This window comes from Rissa tridactyla, chromosome 10 (genome assembly GCF_028500815.1).
Source record: "Rissa tridactyla isolate bRisTri1 chromosome 10, bRisTri1.patW.cur.20221130, whole genome shotgun sequence".
Classification (NCBI taxonomy): Eukaryota; Metazoa; Chordata; class Aves; order Charadriiformes; family Laridae; genus Rissa; species Rissa tridactyla.
In genome coordinates this window covers 14,105,916-14,118,948 of record NC_071475.1, presented here as the reverse complement: position 1 = coordinate 14,118,948, position 13,033 = coordinate 14,105,916, and the positions used below count along the sequence as shown (strand labels likewise).

The 13,033-nt window shown below is 44.0% G+C and overlaps 1 protein-coding gene across 2 annotated transcripts; it reads right to left on the bottom strand.

The window, feature by feature from the left end:
• Positions 1-4,366: 4,366 nt before the first annotated feature.
• TRNT1 (tRNA nucleotidyl transferase 1) lies at positions 4,367-11,857 on the bottom strand. Of its 2 annotated transcripts, none has more exons than XM_054216543.1 (8): positions 11,757-11,857; positions 11,461-11,608; positions 10,506-10,699; positions 9,785-9,923; positions 9,406-9,532; positions 8,987-9,180; positions 8,553-8,803; positions 4,367-7,248 (listed from the first exon to the last, which is right to left on the bottom strand). In XM_054216543.1, exons 2-8 carry the CDS (start codon positions 11,606-11,608, stop codon positions 7,000-7,002), a joined length of 1,302 nt encoding a protein of 433 aa, XP_054072518.1. In that variant the 5' UTR covers positions 11,757-11,857; the 3' UTR covers positions 4,367-6,999. The 2 variants fall into 2 exon arrangements, with proteins under 2 accessions (XP_054072518.1, XP_054072519.1); XM_054216544.1 differs by having other exon boundaries at positions 11,461-11,576; positions 11,757-11,841.
• Between the last annotated feature and the right edge of the window lie 1,176 nt (positions 11,858-13,033).

The window sequence follows — 13,033 nt, the reverse complement described above, 5'->3', positions numbered from 1 at the left end:
AGAGAGCGGAGGTTGTCATTCCAATTAATAATCGAAACAGTCTTTCATCAGTGGCAACCACAGGAAGCGGAGACGCTGGTGGAAAGAACTTTAAGCTGCATAGACATCTGCTGAAGCCTTGGCTTCCCCCAAGCCTCTAACTTCAATTATACAGCGTCCCAAGTTCTGTACCAAGGACAGTTTAACCGGGAAAGACGGGAAGTTGAGCGCTGGAGGTTCTATCCATGGAGCTGATGGTTCTCGCAGGGCTGTCCTGCTGTGGTTCAACCAGCAGCACCAGGAATCCGTCCCAGGAATCTGCTTTATTCATCAGTTTTATTAGGAGAATGTTCTCTGGACTGTGCTATCAAAGAATCACCAAGACAGTTTTAGCTTAACTCACAGTGCCAAAATCTAATTTGCTGTTGGAAAGCTTAAATTCAGTGTATCAAATGGGCTCGGTTCTGCTTTGGGGCTCAAAACACAACTTAGTTTCTCCTATATGACTGGTTTCAAAGTGTCCCTCTTACTGGTTTGTAGCTGAGACCGTGTTGTCTATTCTGCCTTTTGGAAGGTGGTCACAGTGTGTCCGGGAGCAGCGTCTAATGTTATGGATGATGGTGCCCAATGTTATGGAAGAATTAGTTACGGGATGGTGGTAACTAACTCCTGTCTGTCCCCAGCACGGAGTTACACAGCCCAGCGTGGGACTCCACTGCCGGCTCTCAAGCAGTTCTCGGTTGACTTGCTTGAACACTTTAATTTTTGAGTAAACTCCCTGTCTCTCTCGGTTTTCCAATGTTTTCAAAGCAGACACACTCAGGTGGCCTGGCGGGCGCTTTGGCCTGTCTTTGTGCCAGAGGAAACCAGGCAGGGAGCCCCAGGGACCCGCAGATGCTGGTTTTCCACGCAGACGGCGCTGCTGGTGCAGGATTTATCCTAGCGCAGAATTTTTTGCTCTCACGGAAGCTCTGCAGCTGGCCATGGGCTTTGCCCATTTTTTTTCTCCCTATTTACAACCTTTTCCTCCCTATTTTAAGAGCTTAGCATGTTTTATGCCTTCTTTAATCTGAGTTCTCGCCTAGGGAATGTAAATATGACTTTTAGAGTACTTAGAGGACAAACTGTGTCATCTGTGTGTGGGTATCGTGGGCCCCATCCCCATACAGACACTGTTTGTGTTCGATGCTCTGTACACATTTTTCCCCACCCACAAACACCCCCAGCTCCTCGTGTGGAGGAGCAGAAGGGTGGTGTTGCCATCAAAAACATTACTCGCGCCCTAATCCCTCGAGAGGCCCCCTTGAACCATTTCCGTCTGTACCATAAGGGAAGTAAAATAAGGATAATAATCCTGCCTTTACGTTCAGCCAGATGAATTCCCCTGGAGAGCGCCACTTTACTGTGCACAACTCATAAATGTTTGGGAAGTCAAGACTCATTCCCATATGTGCTGGCCACATCCCTGGACATGACCCTGCTCTGCTGTCCCTGCACTTTGGGACCGTGGTGCCGTGCCCGGCCAGCCCCCAACATGTGTGTGCCGGGTGACAGGGATGGGGCTACGGGACACCCCCAGGGCAGCAGCCAGTCCTTCCACGGGAGCGGGGACGCTGCGGCAAAGAAAAGTGGGACAATTTTGTGGCTTGCAGCTGTCCATCGGGTGGCAGGAGGTTTTTTTTTTTCCTGCCTTTTTCCAGGTGCTGGTCATTCATCTCTCCCAGAGCAGCCCGGCTGGGTGCCGCACAATTCATGGCGTCAACAAGAGCAGGTACAACTGATGGCCTCCCCGGAATGGGCTGGAGATCACGGCTCTGCTGCTCACCCGGACCTGCGGGGTAACAACATCCCAAGGGCTGAGAGTGCTTAAGTGCCATGTGATTTATTATTCAATTAGCTATTATATATCTAATATATATGATATTTATATGTTTATATAGTACGCATTATAAAACACATCAATGTTTAGTTAGTGAATTAGTTAGTTGTATAAAGCTTAGGAGCCATAGATAGAGTCATCATATATATGCATGCGCGCGCGCGTGTGTGTGTGAACATATAGAGAGTATAGTGTGTGTGCGTCTATATATACATGGGGGGTGTATATATATGCGCACACACACACTCTTTTCTATATATATAAAAAAAACATATACACATAGTATATAAAAGTATATATACTATACACTTATATACATATAATATATTTATATACTTATATATACATATATTATGTGTATATATACACATATATAAAAGCGTGCGTGCTTGTATGTGTATATACACACACAGAGAGTATTGTCCTGGTTTGATGTAAAACAGAACCAACTTTCTGTTCAGTAATTTTACTTCTCAGCTAGGCCTCTTCTCACTCTCTGGAATACACAGCATGTTGCGTTGAAAACGGTTCGTTAGAGTGATAAAAGACCAACGTTTACAGTCTGCGCCAAGGAACGGGATGCAGAGAGGCTCTTGCTTGTACTTACTGCTGTAACAACCAAGGCCAGCTGATTTCCTTATTTGCCCCGTTGCACAGTCGGAAGCGGAAACGCATAGAGGGCTCCCACCTTCGGGAGGAGCAGCCAGGACAGCGGACCCCAAACTGACCAACAGGGTATTCCATGCCCTCTGCCCCACACGCAGTATCAAAGCTGAGGGATCAAAGGGTCAGCTCTCTTCCTTCAACGGCCGACGTCCGAGGAGGACCCTGTCTGTTCATCTGCCTTTGAGCCCAGTCTGTGGGTTCCTGACTCCAACTCTGGAACCCGGTTCTCACCCATTGCTGAGTCCAGCCTGGGACTTGCCCAGTGCCTGCCCGTGACGGCATCCTGAGAGCTTAATACGGTTTTGTATATACTGTATCATCTAGTATTTCATTATTTTCCTTTTTATTTTATTATTAACATTTTGTTAAAGTAGCTTAGTCTCTTCTACACTCATAAATCTCTTTATGTCTCCTCCTCCTCGCCGTGTACGAGAGGTTGGGGGGGGAGCATCTGTCGCCAGCCATTGGCCAATGTAGCCAAGCCCATGAAAAGTATATACATATTATATATACATATACACTATATAATATATATATTTTCATCCTATATATACTATATATACTTATAAGTATATGTAAGTATATATACTATAGAATAGAGTATAAGTATATATTCTGTATATGTGTATATATACTTATATTCTATAGTATAAATACTACATAGATAGTATATATAGTATATGTATATAAGTATATATACTTAGTATATATACTTTTATACACATAGTATATAAAAGTATATATACTATATATACTTATATACACATAGTATATTTATATGCTTATATATATCCTTTTATATATATACTTACCTATACTTATGTGTATATATACACATAGTATATAAGTATACTGTGTGTATATGGTGTGTATATAGTATACTATAGTGTGAGTGTGTGTATATATACCATAGTGTGTGTATATATACACCATAGTGTGTGTATATACACACACGCACATATATATTATATAGTGGGTGTGTATATACACACACTCTCTCTCTATATATATATAGTGTGTATATATATATATGTGTGTATATTTACTATATATATACACTTACATACTATATATATAGTGTATATAGAGTGTATGTGTGTATATACACACACTATATATAGAGTGCACATATATATAGTATATAAATATACACATAATATATAAGTATATATACTATATAGAGAGTATGAAAAAATATATACTCTATACATAGTATATATACTTATATGCCATGTGTATATTTATATACTATATGTTCACATATATATAGTGTATATGTGAATGTGTGTATATATAGTATATACACTTTTTTATATATATATATATACACACTTATATAGAGAGAGTATGAAAAAATATACACTCTCTCTCTATATAGAGAGAGAGAATATGAAAAAAATACGCCCACGCTGTCCCACGGAAGGCCAGCAAGGCAGCACAGAGGGCACATGTGGGTGATGCTGGGCGCTCCTGCGCCTCCCTCCCGCAGGCTTGGGGCACCTGTGGGTGTTCTCCTCTCCCCTGTGCCCCAGGCCCGAGGCTTCTGGGCCCTGTGGGGAGACCCGGCCGTGCCCCGTCCCCTTAGGACGCAGCCAAGCCCCGCCGGCCTCTTAAATCATTTTTAGAGATCATTGTATCTTGAGGGAATGGTAAAAACCTGCATTAATTTCCCTCCAGCAGCCACCTGGGAGGGAAAGCCCTTGGTACCATTTACTGTTTTGCCCTTCCCGGGCAGCGCTGGGACCCCCCCGGCATCCCAAAGGGCTCTGGGTGCTGGGGATGCTTTGCTCTGCAGGGGGGCTGCGTCCCCCTCCTGCTGCTCCGATTGGAATGAGAATCAGCTTCAGACACAGGAAAAAGAGTTTATTTCATTATTCTTTGCAAACCTTTGAGCTACGTCACCCCCAAGGATGAGCGGGTGAATGGGAAGTGTTGTTACTCTTTTCCCAACAAACCCGAGGAGTGATGGACTTCACCTCGGTTTGGGAAAGGGCTGTGGGGCTGGGGACAGCTACCAACCAGCAAAGCCACCCAGGTTTTTCTGATGTCTGACTTTAATGAAAACACACCGCGAATATCGTTTAACTAGTCAAGTCATCCACTGGAAAAGGACATTTTACTTGACCCCACGTGTATCAAACCGCTTCATCTCTGGGCTCCCGATTTGATATCTATTTAAATAGTTCGTACCCCATAAAAAGTATTTTTTTCAAACACATCCTTTTCCCAGAACTCAAGCTGGTACTGCCTGCCTAAAATAGGCTATTATTTTGATTTAACGCAGGTTCATTTTTAATAGGGTTTAATTTCTTTGCAACATGGTGAAGCAGAGATGGCGACAGAGCAACTGGAAACCTCAAGCGTAACACAATTTTTAAATGAGCTACTTGAGCAAATGTAGTAACTAGGCAGAACTCAAAGCAGGGCTGGTTAATTAAGGCGCTTTGAGAACGAGCTCTCTGTGCTGTTTCCCACAAGCGCTGGAGATTGTAAAGGTTTCAAGCGCATGTCCTTAAAAATCCTCCCTCCGAGCAGAGTGTGACGCTGACACCGATTTTGGGTAACGTAAAGTGTAGTTGCTGATATTTTCCACCTCCACAGAAGTTGCCTTAAAGGATGCGGTTTTGTGAAATGTTCTTTACAAGACTTTACTACAGCATTACGTTTTATTACTTGTCTCCCTCTCACGATTTCAATAGCTCAATAAATTGCAGGAGGTTTCCGTTTAATTACATAATTAAATCAAACACCATCATGTTCTTATGAGATTTGCCTTATTAACAGAGAAAAAACAGCACTTTTTTTCTTCCCTTGCCGTCTTCCCAAAGTTCCTAAGTACCTTCAAAATCATTTACTTCAAGTAACTGACTTAGGGAAAAAAAAAAAAAGCAGCTGGAAAGTTAACTGTGTGAAAGCATAAAATGCTGATTTTGTGGCACTGCTCTGGTGTTACTGCCATCTGGTGTTGCAAAATGGTATACAAGGAAAATGAAATTAAACAGTTTTACTAGTGGTTTTGTAGGAAAACTTAAACCTGTAATAAAATTTATATACACAAGAGAGGCTCTCAGTTACGAGCTATTTTTTGGGGCTTTTAAGAGCACACCAAAACTGCCAGGGGTGGTAACACACGTCCACTAAGACCAGCCAGGAAGAGCACCACTTCAAAAACCCAACTCCCCCCGTGTTACTCGAGGGCTGCTCTTCAAAGAGACGACGAACTCTTCATTTTACCCACCCGGAGTCATCAGAAATTACATGCAAACGACCCTCTCCTTGTCCAGGTTTCCTTGCCCCACCAGTTTTAACTCATAGTCAAAGCCTCTTCTCTTATTTTCCAAAATATTATTATTTCTTTATTAGTTTTTGAAGAGCCAAATTCTTTAGAATTGCCGTTTGAATTGAATTCAGAGTGCATTTTTTCATGTGGGTCTGTTCAGATAGAAGAAACATAAGGATAATTAACACAGAAACAACCCCGGGAAGATCCTGGTGTGGCAGCAGTAGGGATGTTAGCCGCCTTCCCAAACTAGCCCTGGGGAGGTAGCCAGACTGCCCGCACACGGGAGAGGAGGAGAGTACCCCTGTCTCTCGCTGCTGCGACTTACAGGAAAAGAGGTGGGGAGAATCGCTGAAGGCGATTGTCTCTGGCATTGTCTCAGCAGTGTCAGCACTTGGAAGGTGACAGAGCTACAGGACGTGGCTCAGTTCCGCTTTGCTTAGTCACACCTGCACCTGAATTCTACTTGAACCTCACGGAGAAAGAAAGAGGAAAGAAAGCAGGAGTCAACTACGGAACGCAGCGGGGGGAAAAGATGGGAACCTGCATCTCCCTCCCTCTGCTATTAACATCAATAGCTGGTCTCACACGCGAAGCTGAAAACATACTGTGGGACCCTTCACCAGTTTTCTAGGGATTTAGTTACCCCGTGATAAACAAGTTACTGAAAAAGTACTGAAGAGACGAGAAGTTCATGATACTGACTCAGCTCAGTCAGCCTTTTAATCTAAAATTGATTCTGGAATTATGGAAAATATAAATCTTTATAGAAAATAGACTTGTCTCACATGGTAAGACTGTTTGGGAACTGCTGGAGTGAGTATTTCAATCTGGTGTCTAGCTTTACCTACAAAAAGAGACAGAGCTCGTTATTTCTAGACACCTTGTCACTCTCCTAGCCACAAAAAAAAAGCCCCATCACTTTATCTAAGAGGATAGGAACACTTTTTTTTTTTAGTTGTAGCAAAGTCAGAATGAGAAAAATCTTGGTTAAAAAAGAGGTAGAGGGTGTTTAACATTACTACAAAATTGAACTTCTCCTTGCTGATATTACAAATTAGTAACAGGAGAATCGTGCCGTTGATCTTCAACATGACAAACACTATATTGGCTGCGAGTACAGTGACAAAATATTTACTGGTATCTCAGTTACACTCAGAATAGGGCATGAACAGTTCTTTACTATTATTCAGTTTCACAACTTCTTCAGGCAACTTAACAGTTCTTCTTTATCCATGTGGTATCCGCTCTTCTTCCATTCCTCCCGTAACTGCTGTAATGCTGTCCCAATTTCTTTACCAGAAGATACACCCATTTTTCTTAAATCGTGGCCACTCACAGGAAAAGAGGGAACAGTCCATTCCTGCAATTCTCTTAAAAGATGTTCTTCACCTTGGTATTTTAGAAGCTCACAGATCTTGGAATTTGTATTAGCTTCCCTAGACTAAAAGGGAAAAAAAAGAAAAAATAAAGAGAGGATTCACCATGGAACAGTAGAAAACAGCTCAAACTGTGCTCAACATTGCCTTATTCCCATGACATCTTATTAGGCAACATCTGGACAACGAGTTGGAACTACAGAAGCGAGGATCTCTTCTGCCTCACAAGTTTTAAAACTCAGTCCTAACTTGGAGGCTTTGTGAGATCCTTGGGGACTTCTTGAATCCCAGGTAAGAGCTGTAACCATTATCTTCAGCCTCCAACAGGAGAGGAACTGTTACCTTTCCTGCAGGAGACAGGCCTCACTGCAGAGACTGCCGTCTCTTGCCTTCAGTCTCCGGCACTGCAACAAAAGTGCAGAAATTCCCCTGAAAACTACTTGAACTTTGCAGTGGAAGAAGGTCACAGGTTGCCTACTTAAGAGTGCTCCCCACCAAGAACACAAAGCGATACTCCAGGAATTGCACTGGCTTTCAACACACGATTCAAGGAGTTGAATTTCACATAAAAAGCTGGAGTCCCTCCAGGTCCAGATCCTGCCTCACGTTTTAATGCAGAAGGGGAAATCAGCCAGGACAGAACAGCAAACGGCCAGTCCCTAACCATGTTCACAGGAAACTTCTGTTCCAGATGACTGAATATGACATTTTTCAGCCTGACTGAAAGGTAGGCTTTTAAATCCAGGTAAAAAATTCCTACAGAACAGAAGGTGCTCAAAACTGCTAAAAAATACGGTGGTTTTTTTTGTTTGTTTAAAATAATTTCTTAAAAATGAATTTAAAGCCTCAGTAGTTTGGATGGGAAAGAAAAATAAGCTTTTGAAACCAAGTAGAAATGTCTGCTGCTATTTATCCTCTGGCAAAACTAAGGAAATGAATTTTTTAATACCAAAGTTTCTGCTTTATGTTGCAGAGACATGCCAGGACACTTGGAATAGCGCTTGTTAATTTCTGGTCCCCTGTCCAGAGTAAAAACAAAGAGGAAAAACAAACCAACCTCACCTTAGTTAACTGGAACTGATATCAATAATACGGTAAGATATTCTTCCAGTTAATGGGACGATATTACACTGGGAGCAACCCAAATTTGGCTAATACTTCTTGTCAGTACATCCTATCTTTCTGATGAAAGGATCATGGTCTTTAAAACCCTGGCAAAAATTTGCCTAAGACCAATAAACAAGCCTGCCGACGAAATGGCTCTTACTTGACTTTTTAAGGCCCTTTCTTTCATCGCTGCTACTCTGTGAAACCGGAAATTCAAAGTTTACTGTGAAAAATAAAATCAAGCAATACGAAAACCACTTACATCCATTATGAAGTCCTGATATGGTCTAAGTGGTTCTGTACCCACAGCTTTGGTTAACTCTTGCCGGTGCTTCACTAAAAAAAGGCCAAGGTTTTTTTCTTCTTTGGAGATTTTCAGCCTCAGATCAAGGTTTGTGACATCATCCTTCACCTTGAACAGTGATGTCAGAACAGTCATCGGTTTTGGACACAGATTTTGAATATTTTTAGTGACTCTGTCAAATTCCTCTAAATTTCCATCAAGTGGTAGTCCTAAAGGGATACACACAAAAAAAACGCAAGAAAGACTGTTAATAAGAAATGTGGATCTTAACACAGAAAAAAAAATAATCTGATTTCTTTCTGGGTAAACCCAAATTTTATTTCACTTTGCCATGCGGCAGTTGTGTTTGTACATGATATAGGAGTAGGAAATCAATCTTCATTTCACTTTACCTATGTATTCGGCAATATCCAGCTCATACATAAGTCGAACCAAATGATTTACATGGTTTCCAATAAGAATTTTTTTCAATTCCACCCAAATCCTTTCTCCTGATATTCCAGCCAAACCTTTGGCATTTTCTTTAATTGCTTGCAGTGTACTAGGTTCATGATCACCAGGTTTTTCTGCGATTCTTCCATAAAACCTGCCCAAATAAAACCTCTGTATGTTAGATTGAGAACAACGATTCCATTTATTACTGCTATTCAGAGAATCGATGTAATGACACTGTTAAATATTCTAATACTAGAGGAACTTAACAATATGACAATTACAACTCTTTTACACCACTGATCTCATTTTGCACATTTCTGAAATCTTCTACAACACTTCGTTCATTTCTTTATCTCAGAAAGGCAAAACCTAGTACCTGAAATATCTTAGGATTCGTAAATAATCTTCTTGTATTCTCTCATTTGCTTTTCCTACAAATCTAATTTTCTTGTTTTTCAAGTCTTCATATCCATTAAAAAAGTCATACAGCATCCCATCTAAACCTAGAAAAAGAAGAAAAATATAGAAGAACACGAGTTTACAAACACGGTTGGCACCATTAAACACGCTCATTTGAAAATACAGAAGACAAGTTGTGTGATTTGACCTGGTTTGTCAGATCATCTCACATATCTGTACAGACCTTTCAGCTGATAGCAGTACAAACAAACAAAATGGAAACAGACTGAGAGAATTTACTGGCTTAATTTGGAAAAAAGTGTTTCATCTAAATATTTGCTTTTGAAAGAATTTACCTAAAAACATGGAATTGACAGTCAGATCCCTCCTTTCAGCATCCTTTTCCCAGTCAGTGGTGAATTCCACCTCTGCATGTCGTCCATCGGTGACAACATCTATTCTAAGAGTAGTAATTTCAAAATTCTCTTCATGGAGCTGAAAATCCCACAGACATTGTTACTTCAACACGATTGTGAATATAAATGTAAAAGCTATATATTTTTTCAGTCTCACGTTGGTTTGCATGTACCCAGTTTGAAAACTAACTGTATAAAACATGTACCATGTTTTCATACAGAGCAGACAATCAAGAAATGCAAACACCTTAAAATAATCCTTGCATTATTCATTTTCTAGATAGTCTGCAGAAATCTTCCTGCAGAGGATGGAACGAGCATGGTAGAGGAAGCAAGACTTGGGAAATCAGGAGCAGGAAACACTAGGATCAACTTCCTCACATTATCTGAACACACGGGCAGCCTACATTATCTTTTCCAGTGATGACACAGCAGCACAGATGGGTTATGCAGAAGTAACATTCATCAAAATATGACAATTAATTAAATTTTACAAACAAGCAATCAAAAAAAAAAAAATCACTCTATACTTTAAAGTAGGGTCTCATTTAAACTCTTGCTGTAACGCTTTAAGAAAGGAGCATGCTACCAGTTTTCTATTGGATATGCCGCACACTCACACATACAATAAGAAAAGACGCAAGTCAAATCATAAACCAACCCTGGCAGTAATGGTTCCATGTTTTTCTCCTTTGTTATTGATCAGACGAACACCAGCAGATGTGAACATTTCCTTCATCTCTGCTGGTGTAGCTGTAGTGGCAAAATCTATATCTTGTGGTGTCATTCCACTCAGCAAATCCCTCACAGCACCTCCGGCTATTCTCAGCTCGTAGTTCTTCTTCTCAAACAATTCTGGGAAGGAAAGGAAAACCATTAAGCGCTCCCTCATATAAAAACCATAGCACACTGTCAGCCATAACCTACCTTGTCACAGGTGAAGTTCACAGATGATACTCTGTCATCTACGTTGGATAGATACATATCTATGTATAGATACTCTACGTATCTATGAAGATACATACTCAAATATGCAGTAAGCCGCAAGTACGTATGTACCTTACATCTTCATGCAAAATGCACAAATTAGGTACACAGCTGAGCAGCCACATGTATTTACCCGATCATTTCTGATATATTTTTCTGGGGCATTTCTGATAACCTAAGTATTACCAGGTTGCTAATTGATACTGGGGGACTCTGGTCTGTGGAACATATTTAGCGGTTAGTAGCTAACAAGGGAAAAGTGCCTAGTTTACCACTTCTGGCAAAGCCACGAAATCCAAATTTCTTCAGGAGCAATAAACACGCCATGACGGCAGATGAACACCAAGCCCCGACACATCCTTTGAGCCATTTTAAAGCGGCGAGAGCCGAAGGGAAGCACCCACCGCCCAGGACACGGCACCCACCCCTCGGCACCCACCGAAGCCCCTCTCCCTTTGCCTGGTGAGGGGACGGGGGCCGCGACGGGAGGCGAGTTGCAAACCCGGCACTCGCCGCCCTGGCTCCCCCGGCCGGCATTTTGCGCCCCCCCTCAGGCCACAGCAAGCGGGGCCTCTGCGGGGGCCGCCCCGCCGGTGGCCAGGCCCAGCTCCCCCCCGCCCCGCACTCACCGGCCACGCTGCGGAGCCCCGGCGTGAAGAGGGCCTGGAACTGGGGGGACTGCAGCTTCATGGCGGCCGGCGCTCGATGCCGCAGCCGCAGCGGCGGGAGCAGCCGCAGCCCGGCCCTGCGGGGCAGAAGCAACACCTCAGCCCACATCTGGGGAGAGACAGCGACACGACCCGTCAGCCGCGCCGGGCCGCGGGCACACCGGCCTCCTCCCTCCGCCCCCGCCGCCCCCCAACCCCGGCGCGGAGACCCCCCTTCTTTCCCCGCTGCCGCGGGGCCCCCGCCCGCAGGCACTCACCCGCGGGGCTCCCGGCGCGCCGAGGCGGCGGCGCTAGGCCCAGAGGAACCGGCCCCAGCAGCCCGCCTTCGCCCCGGCGCCGACCGATGAGCTCAGCGGCGCGACGCGGAGCGGCCCGCCCCTTCCTACGGCGGGAGAGCGGCCCGGGGACGGCGCAGGGCGGGCGGGGAGGGATCCGGGAGGGACCCGGCCCCGCGCCCGGCCCGGCGGAGGGGAGGGCCCGGGGTCTGAATAAGTCACATTCAAAAAAGCTGGCTGGGAAACATGTCAGAGCTCTCTGCCCAGTAATTATCTGTTTATTCGGAGACATACGGGCTGGGCAGAGCTTAGGAGGTCACCTAATTTATCTCCGTGCCTGATGGCAGGATTTGATTGCGACTGGCATTCCTAGTTGGTGTCTGTCTATAGATGCCCAGTGATGGAGTTTCTTTCAGTCCTCGGGTGCCAGCTCCACTGCCTCCTTCTCCCTAACACTGAAAGCTTTCCCTGACATCTAACCTCAGTTTTACCTGTCGTTATCGTCTAGTCCCAGCCCAATGGACTTGGAGAGTATGTGAAAGCTTTAACGCGTTACGTGCCTGCACGAGCCTTCCCTCAAGTTGTTTCCTCACTTCTTAGGCTCCCGTGGCGTCCTTTGCTGTGTACTGGCTTCTCTTCACCAGCTCGGTGGCTTTCTGAAGCGCAGTGCCTGAGCGGGACGCCGTGCGTGTGCGCGGAGGCGTTATCAGCGCCGTGCAGAGCGGAAGGATTGCTTCATGCGTCTTGCAGCGGACACTCGCTTTTCGCCGGCTTGAGGGGCCTTTTTCACATGTGCATAACATTGTTTATTCCTCTTCAGTTTGTCACCCTCCAAAACTCCGGATCCTTTTCTGCAGAACAGATACCTGATCAGCTGATAATTGATTATTTATAGCTAGCAATTTACAGTTGATAATGCCTAAACGCAGTTGAGAGCTTGTCCATATTGAACTGCACACAATTTCCATCAGTTTGTTAAAAACTTTCGTAATTCTAGTCTAAGCATCCGAAGCACTCATGTCTCCCAGCTTGTGTCACCTGCACATTTAATAGGGTTTGCTGTACTTGCAATCCAGGTTGTTAATGAACATAAGTCATTAGCCGCCTTCTGATCTTTCCTATGCTCCGTTACATTTAGCCCCACTTTCTGCAGGGTCTTCTCTAGGCCCTCGGGTTGGTTTCTGCTGCTTGTCCTGATGTGAGCCCGTGTCATCCAACCCCGTGGGTCACAGCTCTCAGCACGAGGTGAGGAAGCTGGT